Source organism: Thunnus albacares, chromosome 21 (assembly GCF_914725855.1).
Source record: "Thunnus albacares chromosome 21, fThuAlb1.1, whole genome shotgun sequence".
Lineage (NCBI taxonomy): Eukaryota > Metazoa > Chordata > Actinopteri > Scombriformes > Scombridae > Thunnus > Thunnus albacares.
Genome location: NC_058126.1, coordinates 20,885,092 through 20,908,874, shown reverse-complemented (window position 1 = coordinate 20,908,874; position 23,783 = coordinate 20,885,092). Strand labels below are relative to the sequence as shown.

The window sequence follows — 23,783 nt, the reverse complement described above, 5'->3', positions numbered from 1 at the left end:
GTGATTTATTTTAGCATTGCACCACTAGAAATTCCAACCACTGCGGTTCAATAGTAGTAAAATTGGACTGTATGGCAGACAGAGAATGTGCTTTTAATCTAAAAAGGTCAATGTGCGCGGGCTATTTTGGAGATTCACTGCGAGCTTATAATTGGGGCCTTGTCTGAAGACAATGTAGAATTAAATGAAGACAAAGTTACTGAGCGTGTGGTGGGCCTTTGATGAGAATCAGAGAGTGAGGACCCTTCATTTGCAACCTTTAATCAGTCCGATGAGATCAGATTCCAGAAGAAAAGAAAGTGTGTGTGTGTGAGAGAGAGAGGTAGGGTTGTGGGGGGTGGGGGGGGATGAAATGGTAATTAGTATTGATTACCTATGTGCATATGACCCCACAGTCTCCCCTTGCATTCTTAAATCAACCTAAATTATTGGATTTACTAATTTCATGCTCAGAGAGAAGTAGCCAGCAACATGAAAATGCCTCCACAGTGAACCATGTGTCCATCGGGGTCCGAGGAAATTATAGCGATGGGAGACGAGGCATCTTTTTGTGTAGTGCAGAGGCGTGGGTGTGAATTAACCACACTGGTTTAAGTTAAGGATGATAATTATTCTAGGAGGGTCTGTGGGGAGTAAAGGTGATTCAGGTAGCTTTTTCTTCAAATTACATTTCACGTCACTGCACTGTCGCTAAGCAATGGCCTCAGCCGGGCCGTATATGCATGTAATTACTGGCAGTTAAGAAGGGAAAAAAGGTCCATTTAGGAAGGAAAAAGCAGCCCAATTACATGTATACACAATTAATACACCCATGGGAAATTGAAATTTTCTTTCAAACGATAAGATTAATTCCTAATTGTGGCAGCACACATAAGGCCTCACACAGCTAATCTGCTTTAGTAATAAGCCACCGTTCACTGAAATTGTCAAGAGCAGAACTGGACAGCGACTGATGGAGGGAATCCGTGTCATAGTGGACCCGATGAACCCGGACACAGGAGGATGAGGCAGTGCTCTGCCGCCACCTGCTGGCTGTTAGGCAAAACATGAAATCACCAGCAGCGTCAGTGCAGAAGCATCAGAGAGGCTTTTCGTTGGATCTTGTTTGAAATAAGTGGTGGACTAGCAGAGGTGCTGTTAGGTTTTCTCTCAACTAAGAGGATGTTGCAGTATATTCTGTCCATTTTTAAGATTTAGTGAAAAGTTACAACATATTAAAAATGATTTTTCACAATCTGAGATGGTCAGAAGCTGATATACTGGAAGAACAGGATCCTGTTTTCTTCTTTAGCTTTAAATTGATTAAAACTATACAGATTTACAGTATGGAAGTTAATATTTGGTGCCTTTACAGTATGTGTTTCTCTACTCAATGCCACAAATGATGCACATGACATAGAATATTCCCATAAGATATAATGATGAAGCCATAAAAACATGGAATAAGGTGATTCTTACAGCTTTAAAGCTACTTCAAGGGAAGTAAAAATGGAAAAGTGGATGTCATGGGGTGAAATCAGTAAATAAATAAATAAAATCCAGCGACACTAGTCAATAGGGTACACTTCTCAAGTCTTGATTTTTATTCTGATGGAAACATTAGTCTCTTACATGTCTAACATGTTGGTGCAATATGACAGAGAGCCACTAAGTGCAGCAGTGCCTACAGTTAATAATATATCCGTGTTTACAAGCAAAAATAATAAACAATGTTAAAAAGATAAATATTAGTTTCAGTGTAAAGCACGGCACGCAGTTCTCTCGGCTCGCAGCAGTAGAACTGTATTGCATCAGTCTCACATAAATATGCTGAACCTCCCACTGGTTCTAGGCAGATACACACACTGGTTTTTACAGCAGATACAGTGTCTATTCTGTCCACGCGCGCGGCTCTGCACTCAGAGCCTGCCTAAGCAACTGGAGACAGAGACAGTGCAATTTAAAAACAACTATGACACTAAACATCCAGGGCAACGAAGACACACAGATGCATGGCAGGACAGCTGTGTGTGTGTGTGTGTGTGTTTGTATATGTGTGTGTGTGAGAGAGTACAGTATGTGTGTGTTGGATATTAGGAGCACTGCAGAGGCTAGGTTACAGTTCATAAGTTTGTCAAGACGAAACAGAGAGGAGTGGCAGTAAAGGTGGTGACAAAGACAGAATTGAACACTTTATGTGGCCAAACAGAGACGGCTGTTCATGTTGTTATTGGAGATCTTTTACAACACATGGAGCGATGCCTCACAGACAGACCTTCAGTCTTACACACAGACTGGACTTTGCGGGGGGGGGGGGGCCTTCACATGGCTACTGAGGCGTCCGACTCTTTGGGCCGGATGCGTACGACGTGCTCCAGCTGACCGGAGTCAGAGACGTCGTAGCTGGTCTTGTACTTGGCGAGGATCTTCATCAGAGGACGCAGCTTCAACCACCACTGCTCCTTGGGGATCCTGTGACTGCAGACAGACGGGAAAACCGTAGAATTATGGTTTTATGGTTATCACACAGTCACAACTAAAATGTTTCATTCTCACATGTGGCACAAATGTTTTTTAATAACTGGGGAACAGTGAAAAGCTCAGTTCCTATCTGGATACAACACTGGATCACAAGACAGAAATGATTGAATGCTAAAATAAAACTATTTTTTCATTTAAGCAATTAAAAATCAGTAAACTGAAAAACATCTGTTATAATTTCCTGAAGCCCAAGCTGATGTCTTTAAATGTCTTGTTTAACTCAATCAACAACCTTAATTTACTATCATATAAGACAAAGAATAACAGCAAATTCTCACAAGTGAGCAGCTGGATTTAGGGAATGTTTGCTATTATTGCAGAAAAATGAGCTTTTTCTTTATGTTGATCAATTAATTGTTTCAGCTCTAACATAAATATAAGAACAATTTGCATCATATTTTCACTCAGTCGTCTTGTTTTTTGCAGCACAGCAGGCTGTGAGCCAGCATTAACATGGAGAGCAGTTAGAAAAAAAAAGAATGTTAAATTGCCAGTAGGATTATTTATTTGTTTATTATTTATTTAATTATCTTAAGATTCACTGCCTGGCTTATTCTTAATGATATCATCATTATGATCTGCTGCTGTGACCCACACACAGAGATCATTCATAACGATCATAATGTGCACCGAATGAATGTGAATTACATACAGTGTTTTATGAGCAATCTTATTTAAAAATTGAAATAACATGCGATACGTACACAAAGTCTGTGTCCTCCTTAAGTTGTACAACTGGCTGGAAGACCAGAGCCCTGCGGCGCATCCCCAGCAAACAACAGCTATCCTCGGTGTTAGCGAACACTCGGCCTGCAGGAAAACAGCGTAGCAATCAGAGCTGGAAACAAGAGCTGGACTCGCTTCTGCTTGCAAACGTACAGGAGCATAGAACAGACATCTGGCAGTGGGGTTGGGCAGGTTGTTGTGTGATAGCGTGATGATGACTTTGTCTTCTTGATGATTGTGTGTAACAGTGTCTTATATGGTTCTACAGGAAGACTACGATGGAGGAAACCGTCACTACTAAAAAGCAACTCAAGCGACATGAACACACAAGGGAGTGTTGGGGCAAAGCAGGGAAAAAAGCAATGTGCGATTTATTCACTAAGACCATGCTCTAACATTTCCAATCCAACAATTTCAGTTGACTTGTGAACTGGAAGTAGTGCAGCATGGTGCCTACTGATAAATTGTCAGACTAAAAAGGTATAAGCCACGAGTGCCTGGACAGGCTGTGTGCTTCTAGGAGACATGGCAAAACAGTGGAAATGACAGGCAGGAGCTAAATATGGAGCTAAATATAAAGATGGTCATGGAGCCAGCATGAAAAAAAAATAAGATTTACCTTCATCTTATGTCATCCGTGTATATGTGAAATAGACATAAAAAAACAAAGAGGAGTTTTAACTTTAAATGTAGCCTTTATACATGCAGTGTGGTTTTAAGACCACTGTTGTTCAAAAAAAAGTATCACACACCACTCACAGCTTGCTAGTGTAATCTGTAAAGTACATTCAAGGAAACTGCTCGTTAAATTGGTACACTGATGGATGTAAATGATTGATAAATAATTTCCTTTTGAGAGGATAAAAAATACATCAAAATGTCAAACAGAGTGACTCCATGACAGGTCTGGGTAAAGGTCTGCTTCACAACGGCTGCGTCTCTGTGGGGAGGGAGGGTCGACTACCACGGGTCATTTCACTGGCACAGAAGGAGAAATTTAACCCTACCTTGTCTGAACGTCTCCACCAGCTTTTTAGAAATCCACTGCATGGCCTTGGCGGAGATTTTGGTCCCGAAGTTACGGTCAAACGGAGACGGTGCACCTCCCTTTCAAAGGAATTAGAACAATAAAACAGGAGGATGATACTTACTTAATTTTTTTTTTGGTGTGTTTTCCTTCATTAGCATCATATTCTTTGATTTCATGTTTTTTTTTTTCACGTCTTTTTCACATTTTAAAGATGTGACTTCCATTGTTTGATCACAGTAGAGAAACGGGAAACAATGATAAAAGTAAATATGCATCAAAAGTCTAAGACACCCACCAAACTTCTTTTTTTTTTTTTTCTATTTTCCATATTTAAATATATTTATTTGTTGCAGTTGTTGAACTCAATATCTTCAAAATCTGCATTCTTTTTATTGTATTTTCTGTATCACATTACATGCTGCAGACACAAACCAATTTCCCCTTGGGGATCATCAGTGTTTTTGTTTGATCCAGTTTTATCTGTACTAATCTCAAGAGACACAAAGACAAAACACAACAAAGCCCTCCGTGTAGAATAGAGCTAAGTAATTACAAAAGTGCAGTTTCCAAATATACAAATATAGACAATAGTTTATTAAAGCCTTCTTTTGGAGGATTGTTACCACTGACGCTTCCACAGAAAAGTATACTCGTATGTGTTTAGTCTGGTATCCAGTGTGGCCGTGCCTACCTGCTGCATGTGTCCCAGCACATTCTTCCTGCAGTCAAACACCCCCTTTCCTTCTTCAGTGTACAGCTGGTAGATGAAGTCTGTGGTGTAGTTTTCATTACAGTTCTCGTTCCTTTTCACGTGCGATGAAACAGAACAGTTAGTTTCGCTACTGTATTATCAGCCTCTTTTCTCACTGGGTTCGTGTTTTGGTGACATCAAAACGAGAGCAGCGCTGCGAAATATCAGCTGTTGAACTGAAGACATGTGGATCTGTTTACTATACAAGCTGATTAAAATTAAATACTGTCAGCTGGAGATACTGGATCATAAATGCTCCTTCAGATATCAGCAGCAGCAGTTTATCAGCTGTGTGTCTGGTCTGTTCTGACTCAGTTGTTTTTGGCTGAGCTGTTGGCTTTCTATCAAGGAATGTGGCCTTTAAATGCACTGTGACTGTTGGGACTAGGGGTGATTTAATAAGCAGTCGTTTGGTTACCTGAGCACCAGTCCTCTTTGAATGCTCGTCTTCATTTTCTCCGTCAAATGTTCAACATTGGCCTGTGGGGACCAAATAGTGAAAGTGAGTAATGCTGGCCAGTAGATGGCGGTGTCGAGGCTGTCTCACAATCATGCCTGAACACCCTCTAGTGGATGAAGTGGATGTTATAAAGAGATGCTGTGTCACCTGCAGGTCTCTGATGTCAAATGGCTCCTCATAGATGTAGGCGGCGTCGGCTCCAGCAGCCAGACCTCCTACACTGGCCAGGTAGCCACAGTAGCCCCCCATGGTCTCGATGATGAACACGCGTCTCTTTGTCCCACTGGCCGACTGCTTGATGCGGTCGCAAGTCTGACACATGCATAAACTCACTATGTCAGTATATGTTAAGTCACTAGTACAAGAGAAGTATTATTAAAGTCTGTGTGTGTGTTTCAGCTGTCTCCAGTTAAATGTCTATCATGTTAAACACATCAAAGTGTCAAGAAATCACGCAAGATTAGAAGTGTGATGATTAGAGGTCATACTGTTAAAGTAATACATTCCAAATAGTAATACAACAACAAGGCCAGCATGCTTATTATTTCTCAAACTGCACAACAGTCAACTTTAAACAACTCAGGCAGATTCAGGCTAAAATGCTGCTTTCACCAGTTAGACTGGAGTCCTGTATAAGGATGAGAGAGCACATCAAATGGTAAACTTGACATACAGTATCATTTACAGTTTAAATGTAATACACATGCTTACAGTTCTATTCAATGAACAAATCTATCTTTTCTGCTTGAGCTGGAGGTAAAACTGTATTTTGAAAGTCCAATGCTGATAATCAGTGACCTATCAGGTGACTTTGATGTCAGTAAAGAGTGTACAGAGTTTCAGATGCTGCAACAGTATTAAAGGGGCATTCCAGCAATTTGGTATTGCACTTTCATAAAGTCGGATGGCTCCCAAGAGACAGGTTAAAGAAAGAGTGATCAAAACTGAAGCAGAGGTCGAGATATGCCAACTTTTAATCACTACCATATATATATGTATGTATATATATATATATGTATGTGTGTATATATATATATATAATAGTTCCAAAAAATGCTGAATTCTACATTTCCCATAATGCAACTTTGATAGCATATTTTGTTAGACCCTTCCTACCCTGTGAATGCCTACTTCTGTCAAACCCCACAGCTTCAGTTTGTAGTGCAGACTTTCTTTTTAAAATGTAAAGAGGTTTTAAGTTGCAAGTCCAAGCCAAGATAACCCTAGATAATGACATCATCAGGGTTATTGTTTCAAGCTTTGGACAAAGTTTTTTAACAGATAGTTTGTATGTAAACTTGCTGGAGTGCCACTTAAAATTTTACAGATATCCAGTGTTAGTTAAAGTTAATCTTAGGCCTAAAAGTTAATGTTAGAAACACAGTCATGGTAAGCTTTAAGTTAAAGTTAGGTTAAGGTCAGGGTAATGGCTACCAAAATCTACAGAGTTGCAGCTAATTCTCATGTGACTCTTTACTTAACATCTGCTTTTAAAGCCTGACGGTTTGTTGAGTATTAGCACTGAACCATCATGTCATTTTCATCCTGTTTGCAAAAAAAGCGGTCAAAGCTGTGCCGGCGGCGGTTCGACTGCCTTACCTCCACGATGGCATTGAGGGCCGTGTCTGCCCCGATACTTAGATCAGTGCCCGGTACATTGTTACTTATGGTGGCAGGCAGCATACACATCGGGATGCAAAACTCCTCATAGGTAGCGCGAGCCTCAAACAGCTGCAGCAGACACTCATACGCCTGAAGCGGCAGTATTGGGGGAAAACGCATTAGGCCAGCCGTTGAGAGAGACACAAATCTCTCTCAGTTTGCTAGAGTGCATCCTGCCATTCCGGCTCTTTCCGTGTGATAGCAGCTATGGCTTCCCTTTGGCAGACAGGACAGGAGGAAAGAAGTGTGAAAGACGTGGAGAAGAAAATGAAGAGAATGGAAGGAGGAGAGGACGCTGAAAGAGTGGTAGACCAGTAAAGGAACGACAAGGTGAAAGGAAAGTGATGGTACAGAAAGAACAGACTGGAAGAAAGACAGACAAGAACAGACATAGATGGAGGTAGGTAGGAAAGGTGAAAACAGAAAGGAAGAGATGGCACACACAGCTCTGTGTGTTTGCGAGCGCCAGCAGCTCAATGCACTGACACTGCATTGGACCAAAACGTGAGGAGCCATCAGAAACTATATGACGGCCATATCTGCTGTGGGAATCATATGCAGGCAGGACAAGCACCGATTGAGTCTGCACAGTCAGGAAGGGGAGGAGGAAATGAAGATGGTGGCCAAGCCAAGATTCAGGCTCAGATGCTTTTCTATTCTTTTCATATTATAATCAAGCTTTAGCCATAAAGAACATGCTGTATTATGTTTTTGTACACTGTCAAATGTGTGTGATGTTATAAAAAGTTAGTATTTAAGCTTTTTGATCATTTCATGCAGATACACACTCTACATGAATGTATGTCGGCTGCTAGTTTGTGTTCTGTAGCGCTATGTGCGAGCTAACTACACAACAATGTCAAACCTGCATGCTGTTAACCACTCATCTTGATGTTAGCCATGTAGGAGGACACACAAACACGCACATAGTCAGAAAGAAAGGCAGGCAGGCAGACACGACACTTGTGCACCTCACAGCATGCCTCCATGTTGTTGCTCTCTTACTTACCTGACAGGGAAGGGAGGGACGCTACTCTGTGACTTTGCTTTACATTACCCAGTCATGCCTTGTAGTACAGACATGATTTATTTGTCTGTCTGGTTGAATTTCTAATGTTTTAGTGAAGCTTTTCGTCCAGATGTGGCTGACAGATGCCGTGTTCTCAGGAATATATTCCAAATCATCCACTGAGTGACTGGTAAAATGACCGAGTGAGCGATTTCTCCCTTCTTCAAACAATGTCTGGAGTGTGTGTTTGATTGCGTACGTGTGTGTGTGTGTTTTATATTTTGTCTGTGTGCTGCTGGTATCAACTATTTCTGCTTGCCAGTCCCATCACTTACAGTAGTGATGGCGTTCAGAGCCGTGTCAGCGCCAATGCTGAGGTCTGAGCCCGGCACATTGTTGGAGACAGTGGCTGGGACCATGACCATGGGCACACAGAACTCGTCATATTTCCCGCGCGCCGTTAACAATTCCAGCAGTGACAGCAAGGCCTGCAGGGCAGAGCCAAGGGCTTTAGTGTCTGTACGGTAGGAGCTTTGGTAGGTGGGTTTGGTTGAGTGGTGCTACTTGCCACAAGGGAGGGAAAGACAAAAGTGGAGGGTGCCAAGGGGAGGAGCCAGGTCTATCACAACGGACAGCAGCGAAACAGACAGGTACAACTCCACATACACTTCACATTACATCCGTACATACACATGACACTCATTTACTTGCATACATCACAGGAAAATTAAAGCTGGTGAGCATCTAAATGGGATAGCGTGAAATGGTTGGAGAAAAGCAGGTACTCTGTTTCCAATCAAAACAAATTCAGTGATATTTTTTATATATTATCAGTGTTGGTTTAATAATTTAATTGCTTAAAATCAAGAATTTTACTTTCTATCTTATAACATATTTAAAGCACTGAAAAATCAACAATAAACCAACTTTATGCTACAATTCATGCTGTTTTTGGCAGAGAAATGAAGCATGATTATGTTCATGACTATGTAAGGAACCATGGGAAATGGGCTGATGGAAATGATCAACATTACACTTCACTGACATTATAATTATACTTAAACATATACTTTGTCATATTTACATGAGCAAAAATATATCATGTCATTATTCTCATAATATTATAAATATGAAATATAACATTAGCACCACTGCCATGAACTTTCAAAACCCAAGAGCTAATAAGCTTATGGACAAAATCAAAGATGAGAATGTAGCTTCATTAGCAAAATTAGATTTAGCTTACAGAGACAAAAGAGTTTGAAACATACCTCAAATCCACCAATAACTAGCAGAGCATTTATGTTGTGCTTTCGCATCTGCTCAGCAATTTTGTCAACATGCTTGGCAGGAAGTGTTCTGAGGAAGAGATGACAAAATCATTATTTGTTTAAAAAAAAAAAAACAGAGTGGAGAAAAGCCTACAGCAGTAATGATATCTGTGTTGCTACACCAATACTGCACAATCCAAATTTGTAAAACTTTGCAGATACAAGCTTTAATGTTAAAGAAACGTATCCATCAAACACAACCAATCATGATTTTACCTTTTAGTTCCCAGCAGAGATCCACCCTGTCCCGTCCATCCTCCAACATCAGCCCATTTAATCTCCTTAATCTGAGGGAAAGACATCAGCAACACATGCAATCATGTTTTATTGAAGCACCCTGTCACATTTTGCAAAATAACAGTGAAATACTGTTTCTGTGACTTTTTCTTCCAGTATCAATGTCTGGTTGTTGCAGTCTGAATCAAACTAAATGACAAGCTTCTAGCCTGTATGTGTATTAGCGCAGCTCTGTATTATCTGACACGTCTCCCTGAGGGCTCAGTGCAGAGACTGTTAAGACAAGAGTTAATTTTCTGGACACACTCTCTGGACATAAGGGGGAGGAAGTGGACCAGTGAAAACACAGAAGTGTGTAGCAGAAAGTCCCACAGCACTGAAGTACAGAAATCTATTACTCCCGCTGGTCTAATCTTCTTAGGGTCAGTTAGCGCAGCCTGATTTCAGTTGGCCAGGGCACACACACAGGATGTTTAACTAACCAGTGATAGTGCAGACATTTCGATGAAGATAAATGGCCGGGTTGTTCATTGTGCTGTTCTTTGAATGGACTGAGGGGAATTAAGGTTTCACATGGGGGAAAAAAGGTCAGTCGAGGATATGAGAGAGGAGTGTGAAACCCGTTTTACCAGTCATGGAACAGAAAAACACACATTTCTCAGATTACACTGCAGTCAAACAGCGTGCAGGGTTTCACTTCACTAACAGACTCCATCAGACTCTTGTCTGCTTTTACCCTTCAGCCAAAACTCAAGACTCCCTCCAGAGTTAGATTAGATGAGAATCATCCTATTGACTAATTCATCATTGCACGACTGTGTTTTACCGTCTGTATACTACAGTCTGCTGCCCTCTATTGGTTTGTTATGGCACTGCATAAGTTTTGGCTGAGGAGGGCAGAGGAGGGAGAGTCAGGGTGGGAAATTGGTTTACATTAATCTGGACAGATTATCCCCCGGGTTTGCATGATTATTCTTCAGTCAGGGAGCTAACAGTCATTGTGTACTGTCTGACTCTCATCAAGCTAAGCCAATTCTATTTGAATTATCGATTAAAACATGATAGCAATATTTCCACTGCATTTTAAGCTATTAGGGATAATTATTAGATGAATAGTTTTCAATTATAACATGGAATCTCTTCACTGTGGTGACCTCCCTGGAAGATTGTGATATCATAAATGCCATGCAGTAGTACAGTACCAGTATATCAGTGCTATAGTACCCACCTGTCCTTTGTAGAATCCCTCAAACCCGTCACTGACAGCAAACATCTTGTGTCCCTCTGAAATGCCCACCCTGACGGCTGAACGGACAGCAGCATTCATGCCTGCTGCAGGGGCACCCACATTCAACACCGCCACGTTGAAGTTGCTCTGAGGGCATAAAATACATAGCAACAAATTAAATAACATCACAAGCAAATCTGACATGAAATATGACTGGAACTGCTTCATCATCACACCAAATACAAACAGTATGTTGTAGTTGTTGGAGGACAGCTGATAAAGCTCTGCAGAATCAATCAATAAATGGTTTCTGGTCTGCCCTCAGCTACACGCTGGGCCTACAGTGGTCATTACCACAAATGCAGGGAGAGCCAAACCCTGAGGCGAGCACCACAGCATGGAGTCTGTCATGCTGCTGCTACACTTCACTGATCTTCGGTCTGAGCTGCCTCGTTTGGAGCTGCAGCAGCTCCTGGCAGGGTTGAACAAGTCATCCCTCAGTAGGGAACCAGGTGTCATTTAATATCGCTGCACAACAGACCAACACCGAGCCACCTGGGCCTCATACGAAGCCTATCGGTGTCTGTAATGATAGGCCTCACAGCAAATATAAGTAACACAGCAAGCAGGTAAAATTGTTTATTATTAACTGCTTCCCATAATTACAAGTCACCCTATTTTTCCCACTTACCAGCAGGAAACAACTTATACCAAATCTGACCAGCATGACCAGAAGTCAATGTGCTATAATGTACCTGATTCCCACAATAACAACAATAATAATCGGTTTGGCAGTTTGGCCCAATCACTCTTGTACGGAACAATTTACTCTGTGAGTGAGCCTTGTTTTGCCAAAGATACCTCTGAAAATAGCAGCAGCACATGACTGCGGTAGCTGAGTCAGTGTCTGTAGGCAGATACTTAGGACAGAGCAATAAAATATTAAACATCTCAGTGGCTTTGGGAGGCTAATTCAAGTCCTCTCTAAAACTGTCCTGCATTCCAGATTTGTTGGAAATCGCTACTGTATGTGTAAAAAAAACAAACATCTCTGCTTTGGGTCTGTGGTGTGTGTGTGTGTATGTTTGTATGTTTTGGGTGTGTTTTAGTTGACAAAGCTGCCTTCACTGTCAAAGTTGGAGAGGAATGTCAACATGCTGTGAGGTGACTTACGGTTGGCAGTTCGGACTCTGGTTTACGATGAGCCAACAGTTTGTACGTCTTCAGGTTGTTTTCAAAACTCCTGTGATGAAACATTGAGGACAGTCAGTACATTCAAACAAATATATGGCACATATGTTTTATATGGTACATGAAAACACACCACATGAAGTCAAAAATTAAGGGGTTGCATGTTAAAAAATTTTTTAAAAGCTCCACAATTTATTAATTATATACAAAATAATAATTCTGTCTCACTTTTATTCATTCAGAATTATTGTTGACTGTAGCCTGAGTATAAACAAACCTGGTGGTGTTCTAAACTAGCACTGTGATCCACTTTCCCTACTACACCTGTCTACAGGAAGCAACGTCAAACTTCTGCCATGTCTTTGGTATATTGGATTTGGTCCCAGCGGGCCGTCAGTCATACCTGCCCCGGAGCTTAACTGCCTCCTCAAACCTTTTCTCGTCCATGGCCTTCTGGACCTCTTGAGTCTGAGGAAAAGAGTGGCGTGTTTGAATTCAATATCATTTCATTCACTGTTATTTCCTCTTTGTGGAAAAGCAGCTGCGAGTTGTTTAATTTATATCAGGTAAGATCTGCAGGTGTTCATCTTTGACGTGTCTATTATGTTCAAAGTCTAAATATCACAGAGAACAATACAATAGTAAACATGGCAACATCTGGATCAGGCCAAAAAAATAACTGATAAGTAATTAGTTTTGACCTGTAATTAAAGTCACCTGTCCTCTTTGAACCACTTTACAAATACTGAAAATATCAGAAAACTATCAAACTCCAACCAGCATACAGAGAGTGCAACAACAAAGCTGCTTTGTGCGTTTCCATGGAAATGAATGGCTATTACATCACCATCCTGCAGGCAGTCATCGCCAACCCTGCTGCCAAATGCTTCAGATAATCATTAACCAGACACAACTGCCTCTCAAACAATACGACTCTCATGTGAACATTAGTGCCACTCCAGGCCCAATGGGCTGCACTGTTTGTCATCACCACTTAAGCTCCTCCGACACGTTCACATTGACTCTGTGTCATTTCTGAGCGTTTGTGTTGGCATACTCATTGCAGTTTCTCTCTCCTCAGCCTCTATACATTTGTAAATATCTGCGTGTGTGTGTGTGTGTGTGTGTGTGTGTGTGTTTGCATGTGTGTGTTATCTGTGTGACTATGTGGCAGTCTTGGCCTGTTTCCAGCCCAGTCCAGTACCTACCATCTGTACACACTCCATCAGAGGCAGGCGCACCGATTGGTTTCCGCACAGAGAGACCACACAAGCTGGGGTGTTGGCTGTGGTCTCCAGCAGTGCCAAGACGGCCTCCACACCCATACGACTGGCCTGTATAAACACACGTACACACACATAGATAACACTGAGTCATCATCGCTATCACAACCTCATTTGTTTCTCCTGTATACTCCTTATCTATTTACCAACACATTTTCACACTAGAGCCAAGATTTGGCTTTTTCAATAGACTTAACTCTCCTCTGCTTCAGGTTTGTTTGGTTTGTTGAGATTCTTTCTCACTGTTTTTGATGCAGCGCTTCATGTGCTGAACTGTAAATCTGTTAATTGGCTTAACGTAAAACTGGAGCCACTTCTCCTCAGACACACACGGGATTACACAGGAAATGCTCTAGACAACTGGACAACGCCTACCATAAATAGAGTTCAACACAAATGTTAACATTAGGTTAAATGTGTGAACATGTATATTATAAATGCTACAATGAATAAAAGGTTGAGCGTGTAAATTGTAAGGACAGATAAGTCTCATCTGACAATGTTCCGACTTCTGAAATCAGTGTACATCCAGTTCAACTGTATTGTTGCATTTAACTGAAGTGTAGGACATACCAGGATGCGGTCAAAAGCAGACGGGGTCCCTCCTCTCTGCACGTGACCCAGGATTGTCACCCGTGTGTCGAAACCCAAGCATTTAACAACAAGCTGAAAGGATGAAATGTACAAGTCTTAGCAGACATGACACTGTAACTACTGTATTCTCCAATATAAAACAGTAAGAAAAAAAAATCATACATCTAACTGTAAAATGACTGATGCAAACATACATGACCACATGTACAGAACACAATAGAAAAGCTGAAGAGAAGGGGAAACAGCAAAGCACAAGCAAGCCATTCTAATTTTTCATGTCATGTTAAGCGGGGAGCTCTTAGCTTATACTGAACATCACAGAAGATCCCAAGCAGGAGGTGCTGAATTAAACAGATACTCAGGTACTGTACAAGAAAAAACAAAAAGCTTCACATTTGCTTTTCAATCAAGAACAGTAAGTGCAGGGTCATGACATACTCTGATTAACTCCATGAGCAAATTTGCTGTGAGAAAGTGAAACATAAAATATATTCCATAGAAATATAGATAAGGTAGTTGTGTATAAATGGGATTTGATGGTTTAGTGGGGGGGGTATCTGGTCTTAAAGCAGTAGTAGTAGTAGTAGTAGTTTTGGTGGTGAAAGCGGCCTTACCAATCTATAGAGTGTGTCTGATAGAGCATTCCAGAAATACAGCAACAGAGTCAAAGCCACACCAGGGCAGCAGTACAGTAGTAGAGGTCATAAAGTCGAAGCTGGAGCTCAAACAGTTGAACTTGCCACACTTTACTCACATTCTTAATAAAGTCAGTGGTAATGGGTTTGTTGTTACGATCAATCGCCCCTTCGGCTACAATTATGATATTCAGCCTTTTCATCCCTGCTCGGTTCTACAAGGAGGGGTGGTGGGAGAAAAAGCATGACAGAAAAACTGAGACTGTGGCTGTGACGTGGGCTTTCAGAAGCACGGGGGCCGGACGGTGAGGACAGCTCGGGAGCCTAGAACTTTAAGAGTCTTTCATTAAGGAAGCGGAAGTGTCATTACAGTTTTGAAATCAGCAATATCCTGCCTACTTTGTGGCTTTTCATCACTGTATTATGATGCCAGTTGTCATGGCAAATATGCTTAAAAAAAAAACTTTGGCTCAGAAGACTGACTTCCACCAGTCAGGCCTCCATGCTTCTGGCTTCCCCTTTCTTTGCACTCAGGTACTCACATCCTTGACAATACTAGAGGTTATAGGCTTCCCATGCCTGTCAATGGCTCCCTCTGCAACTATGATTATGTTCAGCCTTGTGCCCCTGGAACGGGTCTGAATCATAGAACAATAGCACGTTTCCAAAGCAGATAAAACACAGTAAAACATCAGATGACTGACAGTTGAAAAAAAAAAACATCTTCTTCACATTAATCCTCTCTGATAAAAAAAAAAAGTCAAGATTCTCTCCGTATAGAAACACAGAAAAGTTGTGCAGAACACGATATGACTGGGAAACATTATACAGCATAGAGGCTGGTTCAATATGGTTCACTGGGTTTACTGTGGGGAACAAATAAGATTGTGTTACCGCAGACAGTTTTTGACACATCTTATCCTCCCAGCCGTCCTCTGGGGGCATCTCGGGGATCAAAACCCAGTCTGCCCCGCAAGCCAGGGCGCTAACCAAGGCCAGGTAGCTAGGATAATACACACAGACAGAACACTGTGTATATAAACAGAGGTGATAACAGTTCCTGCGTCTGCTGTCTGAATTGTTTGTGGATCCACTATTAAGTTTATCAAACGCATTATCAAATCTTACCCGCAGTGTCTGCCCATGACCTCCAACACAAATGTCCTCTGGTGGCTGAAAGATAAGAGGAGAAAATGTGACATGGCAGTGCATTTTAGTAATACAGCACTCAACTGATGTAGGCCAGAGCAGACATTTGAAAGATGATGCTGAAAGGAGCTGAAAACATGGCGATGCGGTTGGTTTGCAATATGAAGCCAGCGTATTCCTCTGCAATATCATTACTGTGTTACATAATCAACATTTCCATTTGCTCATTTGAGCTCAATGCTGCAGTCAGACATTAATATGTTTATATTTCTCAAATAAACTGACATTTTCAGTGTTGTATGACTTTAAATAAACATACATTTTTCACAGATAAGCATGTTTATTCTGCTATTTTCATGCAAAAACAATGGGATGCTCTGTCATAGTAACTACAAAGTATTAGTTTAAGACTTGCATCATTCATCCTTTATTTGGCACTTCAGGATGGACTTCCGGCATCTCCTCACCTCTGTGCGGTTGTCATAATTGCGTCCACCACCTCGATGATTCTGTGCAAAGCAGAGTCAGTACCGATTGTCATGTCAGTTCCGCAGAAGTCGTTATCGATGGAGCCAACCATCCCGACGATGTGAAGGGCCGAGTACTTCTGAACAGCATCGGCTTCAATCAGACCTGAAAGGATCAGATTGTCAGTGCATCTTCTGTATTTTCCAGGGTATTTCTACAATAATTCAGGCAGGCTACGCCTGCAGCTTGATGTTGTAATAGAGCAGGACAAGCAGCACTTCTATGAGTCATGGAAACTGCTGAGCTAAGGGAAAATCCTTAACAGTTCTTCACTGTAAGAGACAGATGGTAAAATGCTGTTTAGCAACTCCACTTCAAGTATGGAAAAGGCAGAGCATCTGGGTTTATTTCCACTCGTATAAGAGCACACCAACTACCTTGTTCCACCAGCTCCCCCAACAGCCCGCTCCATTCCTCCCTGAAGAGGTTGGCTCCTGTCAGGCTGCCATCTCCACCAATCACACACAAGTTTGTGATGCCATGCTGCACCAGGTTGTGAGCGGCCTTCAGGCGTCCCTCATGAGTGCGAAACTCTTTGCAGCGGGCGCTGCCAATAACAGTACCACCCTAATGAGGACAGGGCAAATTTACAGTGTGAAAATTTCTACAGCTTAAGTCAGACTCTTTTTCTTTTGACTACATAATTGAATTGTTTATTGCACGTCACATTTCATTTTTGCTCGTTACCTTCATATATTTCATACACTTCATTTCTTTGTCCACAGCACAGTCCATATTTCCTTTTGTGCAGTCAATATTTCATATCATTCCATTTCAAAACTATTACTATTCCATTCTGTAAATAGATTTTACATTTTTAATTAATTTACTTTGTTTATTTCATTATATATATTACCTTACTTTTGTTCTATTTTTACTCTTCTGTGTTGTGTTTGTGCGAGGAAATGCCAAGACACATTCTTTGTATGCTGCATACTTGGCAATAAAACAGATTCTGTTCTGATCTCAAGTTAAGTTCTAACTCAGTTATGTGTTCTTGGTGCAGTATGAGGTTCAGCATCTTGCATACAATACACACAGCTGCTGCTGCTGCTGCTGCTGCTGCTGCTGCTGCTGCTGCTGGGATGATGATGATTAGACGATGACCTGTCTAACCACAAGAACAGCCTTATCTTTTACTACATGACTTGCATGTTCTTTCTTTTATGGCCAGCTCTCTGTTAACCAATACTAACCTTCTTGATGTCTGCTGTTTCCGTTTGTAAACTATGATAATAATTGTATCTTTATTCAATACAGTTTAACAGTCAAACAGAAATCAACAGATGAGAGAGCAACCATTTCTAGCACCCAGTAGTAAATGCATTAAATGTATTCTGCCAGTGGTAATTACTCACCACTTGTAGCATGCTGGAGACACTTTCCCATGAGGCTTCTCTTATGTTCTCTCCACCGTCCACCATACCCTGATATCCCTGATAAACAAATAAAACAACAAGAATAAGCTTTTTAGTAAAACAACACCAGAACTTTCCAAACATCAAACACTTCAAATAACATTCAGCTAACAGTGATGTTCAACTGCATCAGCAGGTCATCATCGCTGAAATAAATATATTAAGCTAATCAACAACACAGTACATTACAAACGTGACTGTGATATGATTGGTGCTAAATACATCCATTCTCATATAGTGTCCTGCATACAGTGTGTTTGAGCATACACACTCAGAACACTGTGGTACCTGAGTGGGAGGAGAGTTTCATACAGGACATCTGCTAAAGCCTCAAGTCAGTTATGTAACAACAACACTGAGCGAGTAGGACCACCGCACACACAGATGTGCTGGGATCAGCGCAGGATGAGCAAGCAGAGCACGGCCTCTGCCAAAGCTCCCATAACATCTGCTACATGAGAACATACAGCCAAGTGTGCAGACAGCCCTTATTGAAGTACTAACATTAATTTTGCACATTTGTCACTGATGCCAACGCTTCTTATATCTATGCTGTGCTCACAGATAAATAAGATTTAAGCAATTCTATGTTTTACTTTGAACATGTTGTGCATGAAAGGTATGAAACATGCTGGATAAAGCACATGTTTGAGTTATTATGGAAGCACCGATCCCACTTTTCCATCCTGATTCCAGCACCCTAACTTATGATCTGCCAGCGCCAAGAACTAATCCGATTCTAGTGCTCTCTTTTTCCTAAATGTATCATCATCTGTATACCTAACTGGGATTCATTGAAATCATCTTTATATAAGTTAAATGCAGGCAGAGATTGTTGTGGCACTAAAAAGTCTGCAGCCCATCATAACTAAGTAACTGTAACTGAACCACAGAATTTTTACAAAAACATTGACAAAGTGCATTTACTGAGGATCCATCACTTCATAGCCAACACCCAATCCACTTAATAAGGTCAGTATTTGACCCAGCATCTTGTATCGATGCATCACTATGGGTGATTATTGTAGAGATGATTTGGCTAAAAGGAGTGTTTTCTGACTTCAGGCCCACTATAGTAAGTAAAAAAACTGCAAACTACAGCAGGGAGGAGTACATTTTAATCCTACATTAAAGGATAAGGCTGCCGATTTTCTAGATTGTTCTTATTGTCAACAAATCCCATGTGCAGACTTTGTGCTGAAGTTCTTTGAGAGAAGTACAATGTAGTACAAGGAATCTCTTCTCTGTAAACTCTGTAAATACAACCACACACCTGAGCATGCGCAGTGGCGTCTACCACACAAGGAACTTCTCTCCTGAGGCTGCAATCACTCTTATTAGTCATTGGAGCCATTTCTAAACAAACTACTATAACCGCAGTGTCCAGAGGGAAGGAACATGTTGCTGAGTGCAAAAGTGTGACTCACTAACGTGTTTTTAAGTTTCTGGACAACAGTGGAGGCACAGAGGAATAAAATATATATCAGGCTTTGGATACACACACAATAGTTAGTAGGCTCAATTCATTATTTGTTTGGTTCTGCACATGAGCTTTGTTGACAATAAGAAAAACATACCGTCAAAAATCGCCAGCCAAATACTTCAGGCCACATTGAAAGGCTGGTGGTAAGACTCACCTCATGAATGAAATAAACTTTTGCTCCCACATACAACCCCATTCGAACCACAGCACGTACTGCAGCATTCATCCCTGGAAAAAAAAACACAAAAGATTTAGCTAGAGTAAAAAACTTGAGAAAAGACTGTAAAATTCTGCATAATTTCAATAAAGCGTGCTGTGATGAGCAGGGTTAATAAATCAGCTGTAGAGAGGAAGAACACAAGGAATTTCCACTGCAGGAAATCATTGTAAAATCTTGATTTGCACGGCTATTCCAAAGTTCAGGCATGGATATCTATTTCATAAGAACTTTAGCTATAAAACTTTAATATTTATGTGGCACAACATGTATATGTGAGTGTGATTCAGCGCAAGCTATCTGCGTTTATGGTGTCTATCTTCATCTGGGGCCACGTTTTTTTTTTCTCACCACAGCACACTGCCATTTTTGGTCAAAAGGTTTCTCTGCTCCTCCTACAGCCTCTCACTTACTCTGTGGTTAGTCTAAGAGAACTCACTATCCAAAAAGACATTTCTCTGTGACTTGAATGTCAATAGCAGGCTAGCTTACACACTGACAGCGATGATAACAGACAGTGCTTTACCCACAACAGGCTGATAGGAACTTGGCTGAGTGGGGGAAGATATAAACAATAGAAGAAAGGACTGAATTTCCTTTCTCTGCACAAACTGGCAAACACTACAAGTCTAATGGCAGCCAAGCATTGCCGTTACTAAGCAACACAAAGGTTTAGGCCACTGGGGCAGCAGAGAAGATGGTAATGAAAGGAAGAGAGAAATCCGAGGACAGTGAAAACTTCAAAGGTAAACTACACTGAGAGGTAAAACGCCTTCAGATATAAGTCTGTTTCCAGTGTGACTTGAAAGCACCAATAACCACCAGAAAGAGATCAAATGTTCACCATACATTACATACATGTAACAGCCCACTGTCTGGTTATGTAACTATGTTCAAAAGAACAGCCTGGTTTAATCACATTCAGGGATAACAGAGGAATCCGAGACTGAATTAAAAAATAATCAAGGACATGTATCCTTCATTTTTCTTGTAGAGGTTTAGATGTCTTTATCAAAGTCGCCTATCATTAATTTTGACCTTCTCGTTCTGCATGCCTGACACTTTGTTCTGCAGAGTGAGTGAAAGGACTAAGCCAAGGCTACACAATGCCCTCTGACATCGATGTTCAGCTCCTGTCATGCATGCCACAGCCTCAATGGCTGAAGTTTGCTCAGGGGCCAACTAAATGCTTTTATTGTGTGTGTGTGTGTGTGTGTGTGTGTGTGTGTGTGTGTGTGTGTTGGGGCTCTAGCGGTGAATTCTCTCTCTAAAACCAAAGATTGATTAATTTCTCCTGAGCAGAGGAGAATTATGGGTAACTTGGCCAGCGATCAACATGCAGAAACTGTAGTGCTGCTTCTTGTTGACAGAGAAGAGCAGGAAGTAAAGAATGTAAGCTAAACATTTACAGGTTGACTTGTGATGTGACTGGTACATGAACTACACCATTCTCTGCACTAACACAGCCCAATTAGACTATATGATATTTCTTGTATTTACATGTATTCATTTGGCAGACGCTTGTGCCCAAAGCAACATGCAAAAGAAGCACAATCCAAGCCACAGTAGATGAAAGAGGAGCCCAACGTACTCGACCTGGGAAGTGAAACAGGGTCTCCCATGTTTAAACAGAAATGCCATTGTTAAAGGTTATAAATAAAAAGGTTTACCAGTATCATAACTGGTGCCACAAAGGCTGATATACAACACATCATGGCTTTTTTACTAAAATGTAACCAGTCATGATGGAATTAATGAAGCTTATGTGATTACATAATGATTGTATGGTTAATCAGAACCAGAAACCACCATTCAAAAACAAATTAAGTATTAACTCTTCAATGTTTCAATATGTAACAATAATATAAAACCCTTGTGTGATTTGCTTAATAGTCAGTTGGTCTAGTGAAATCGTATTATCATGAAAACATCTCAAAATTCCTCATTTAATAACTGCCTTAGATATGATCAGGGCTGGGTTTGAAAAGCCATATTGATATTCTCTTTGCTAAACTATTAGTACTTATAAGCTCTTAACATGTATAGCGCTTTACATCGCAGCAGGTGTGTAAAAAGACATGTTTGAGTCAAACTGAGCACATGATCAGGGTTTCCCCTGTGACGCAGTGGATGTATGCAGTTCATCACGTACACAGGATACAGACATACCACCACACTACCCACGCTATGGCTGCTAACGGGATCTCAAAATCCTCTCAGTGAAAATGCTAATGTCACGAATGCTATTTTACAGCTTCTATCTTCCTTGTCGACGCCTTTTTGTCGCTGGGCTTATCTAATGTTACACGTAGACCAGAACAACCCGCATTGCAGTGGCCTGTAAGTGAGTCATAGAGATAGTTAATTTAGTGCTGACACAAACTAGTCAGTCATGATGCACTAATAATTTCTGTCTCGTGAGTAGCAACACGCGGGATGTCTCGACCTTGGCAGCCCTGCTGTCATCTGCACAGCGACAACAAAGCCACCAAATCAGCGACGGAGGATGCTGCTGTTAGCGGGTTAGCAGGATATACGTATGTCATGTTAGCAGGCTAACTGGCTTCCTGAATCAATTGAAAGAAACTTCATTGCTGTACTGTTGTGTATTTAGCCGCTGCGCAATGCTTCGTGTCTACACAGATGAAAGCCTAATCACTTCAGTAAGAGTACAGCATCATTTTCGCCCTCTGCGGGCCTGTCCACACTGATACACTGACAGATATCTGACAAACTGTCCCTCCACTCTTTACCTTGAGCATCCCCTCCACTCGTCAGCACTGCGATGGCTTTCCCCGCTCCCGACAGGTTCTCAAAGAAAATCTTCTTGCTGTCTGGCTGCGCCATTTTCACAGCGTTTCAGTATATATATCCCAGTCCACTTCGATAAAATAGGACGGCAGGCCCGCGACTGTATAAAATTGTGCTAAAAGTGATGAAGGGCAACTGTCGTCAGCCTCCTCTATGCCCGCTGTGCTCTCCTCTGTTCCGCATCTATCCGACGATTTGCATAGACTGACTCGAGGGAGAGTGATTGGCATTGCTGTGGACCAATCAGGTCTCGGTACATGCAGCTCTCTTTTGTTTAAACCAATAGGAGTTCATTTTTGACGATGATCTGGGCGGGACCGTTGTGATCGGTTTGAGAATGCCACTACGAAAATCCTGGTTCAGAGGGATGTTGTTGAGGAGTGAAAACACAAACATTCAAGTTTTTATCTTTTAGCTATTGTCACTTAGCACCTGACACATGGCTACTATAAACAAGCCACATCATACTGCAACAATTTAAGTGGAGCACTTAGCCAATCGGCAAAAACGACAAAATGCTGCAGTGTTATAATGTAACCAATTAAAGCCCTAATTTCCCCTGAGTAGATTCATAATCAGTCTCTGACTCTTCTGTCATATCATGTCTGTTCTGTTGTATAGCACTTTTAGCGTTTTACATATATAAATTGTTATTTTAGATTATTATTATTATTATTATTATTATTATTATTATTATTATTATTATTATTATTATCATTATCGTTTGTATTGTCATCATTGTTGTTGTTATTGGTAGTAGTACTAGTAGTAGTAGTGGTAGTATTGAAATACTTATATAAATACCCAAGTGCAGAGACCATCCATACTCAACTCTGTTTTCTGTTAATTTCTCATACAATAAGTTTTCTCGTGAGCACACAATATTCTCTTCACTTATGCCCACATTATCCAGGTCGGCACCACAGAGTTGATGTCAAATCAAAATATGCTTCCCTGCTGGAAAAAAACAGTAACCTCTTCAACAAGTCCTCCAAGTTGCAGCCCTTTGACTGCATCCAGGGTGTGACATCTAATTTCATAAAAGCTATTTAGAGCTTTGGTTGTATATGACAAGATGTCATGACCAGCTGTGCTCTAAGGTTTCACCTTACTGCAGGTCAGATTCTATTAAATTTGCTCAAAATTCCTCCTGACAAACATGAAACAAGAGTTTTTCCAAGTAGATTCTGACTCTCTGTCTCCATCCTGTGGTATCAAGATCAAATTACAAGTAATTAAGATTAAGATTTCATTTCTCAGTACTCACATACATTGAAATAAAATTGATCCTCTGCTTTTGACCCATCCCATGCACACACACTAGGAGCAGTGGGCAGCCGTAGTGCAGTGTCCAGGGACTGACTCCAGTTCTTTTTTGCCAGTACCTTGGTCAGGGACATGACATGAGTATTAACTCTAACATACATGTCTTTGATGGTGGGAGGAAACCCACACAGAACTTGCAAACTCCACACAAAAAGGCTCTGGGGTGGCTGGGGTCCAAACCCAGGACCTTTGCT

General features: G+C 41.2%; 2 protein-coding genes across 10 annotated transcripts in view; one reads left to right on the top strand and one right to left on the bottom strand.

Annotated features, from left to right (window-relative positions):
* adarb2 (adenosine deaminase RNA specific B2 (inactive)) overlaps positions 1-23,783 on the top strand; it is a 377,105-nt gene that overhangs the window by 58,430 nt on the left and 294,892 nt on the right. The gene's annotated exons all lie outside the window — the stretch shown is intronic.
* Positions 907-22,540, bottom strand: pfkpa (phosphofructokinase, platelet a). Of its 8 annotated transcripts, XM_044339059.1 has the most exons (24): positions 22,206-22,530; positions 19,390-19,463; positions 17,693-17,770; positions 16,712-16,901; positions 16,274-16,439; positions 15,786-15,830; positions 15,552-15,660; positions 14,777-14,872; positions 14,002-14,094; positions 13,354-13,479; positions 12,549-12,613; positions 12,128-12,197; positions 10,955-11,101; positions 9,706-9,776; positions 9,430-9,517; positions 7,087-7,239; positions 5,635-5,799; positions 5,446-5,507; positions 4,968-5,079; positions 4,254-4,353; positions 3,866-3,871; positions 3,225-3,330; positions 2,269-2,457; positions 907-917 (listed from the first exon to the last, which is right to left on the bottom strand). In XM_044339059.1, the coding sequence occupies exons 1-23, from the start codon at positions 22,297-22,299 to the stop codon at positions 2,301-2,303; spliced, it is 2,373 nt and encodes a 790-aa protein (XP_044194994.1). In that variant the 5' UTR covers positions 22,300-22,530; the 3' UTR covers positions 907-917; positions 2,269-2,300. The 8 variants fall into 8 exon arrangements, with proteins under 8 accessions (XP_044194994.1, XP_044194993.1, XP_044194992.1 ...); XM_044339058.1 differs by lacking the exons at positions 907-917; positions 7,087-7,239; positions 14,777-14,872 and adding exons at positions 8,494-8,646; positions 15,200-15,295 and having other exon boundaries at positions 1,556-2,457; positions 22,206-22,540; XM_044339057.1 differs by lacking the exons at positions 907-917; positions 7,087-7,239 and adding an exon at positions 8,494-8,646 and having other exon boundaries at positions 1,556-2,457; positions 22,206-22,538.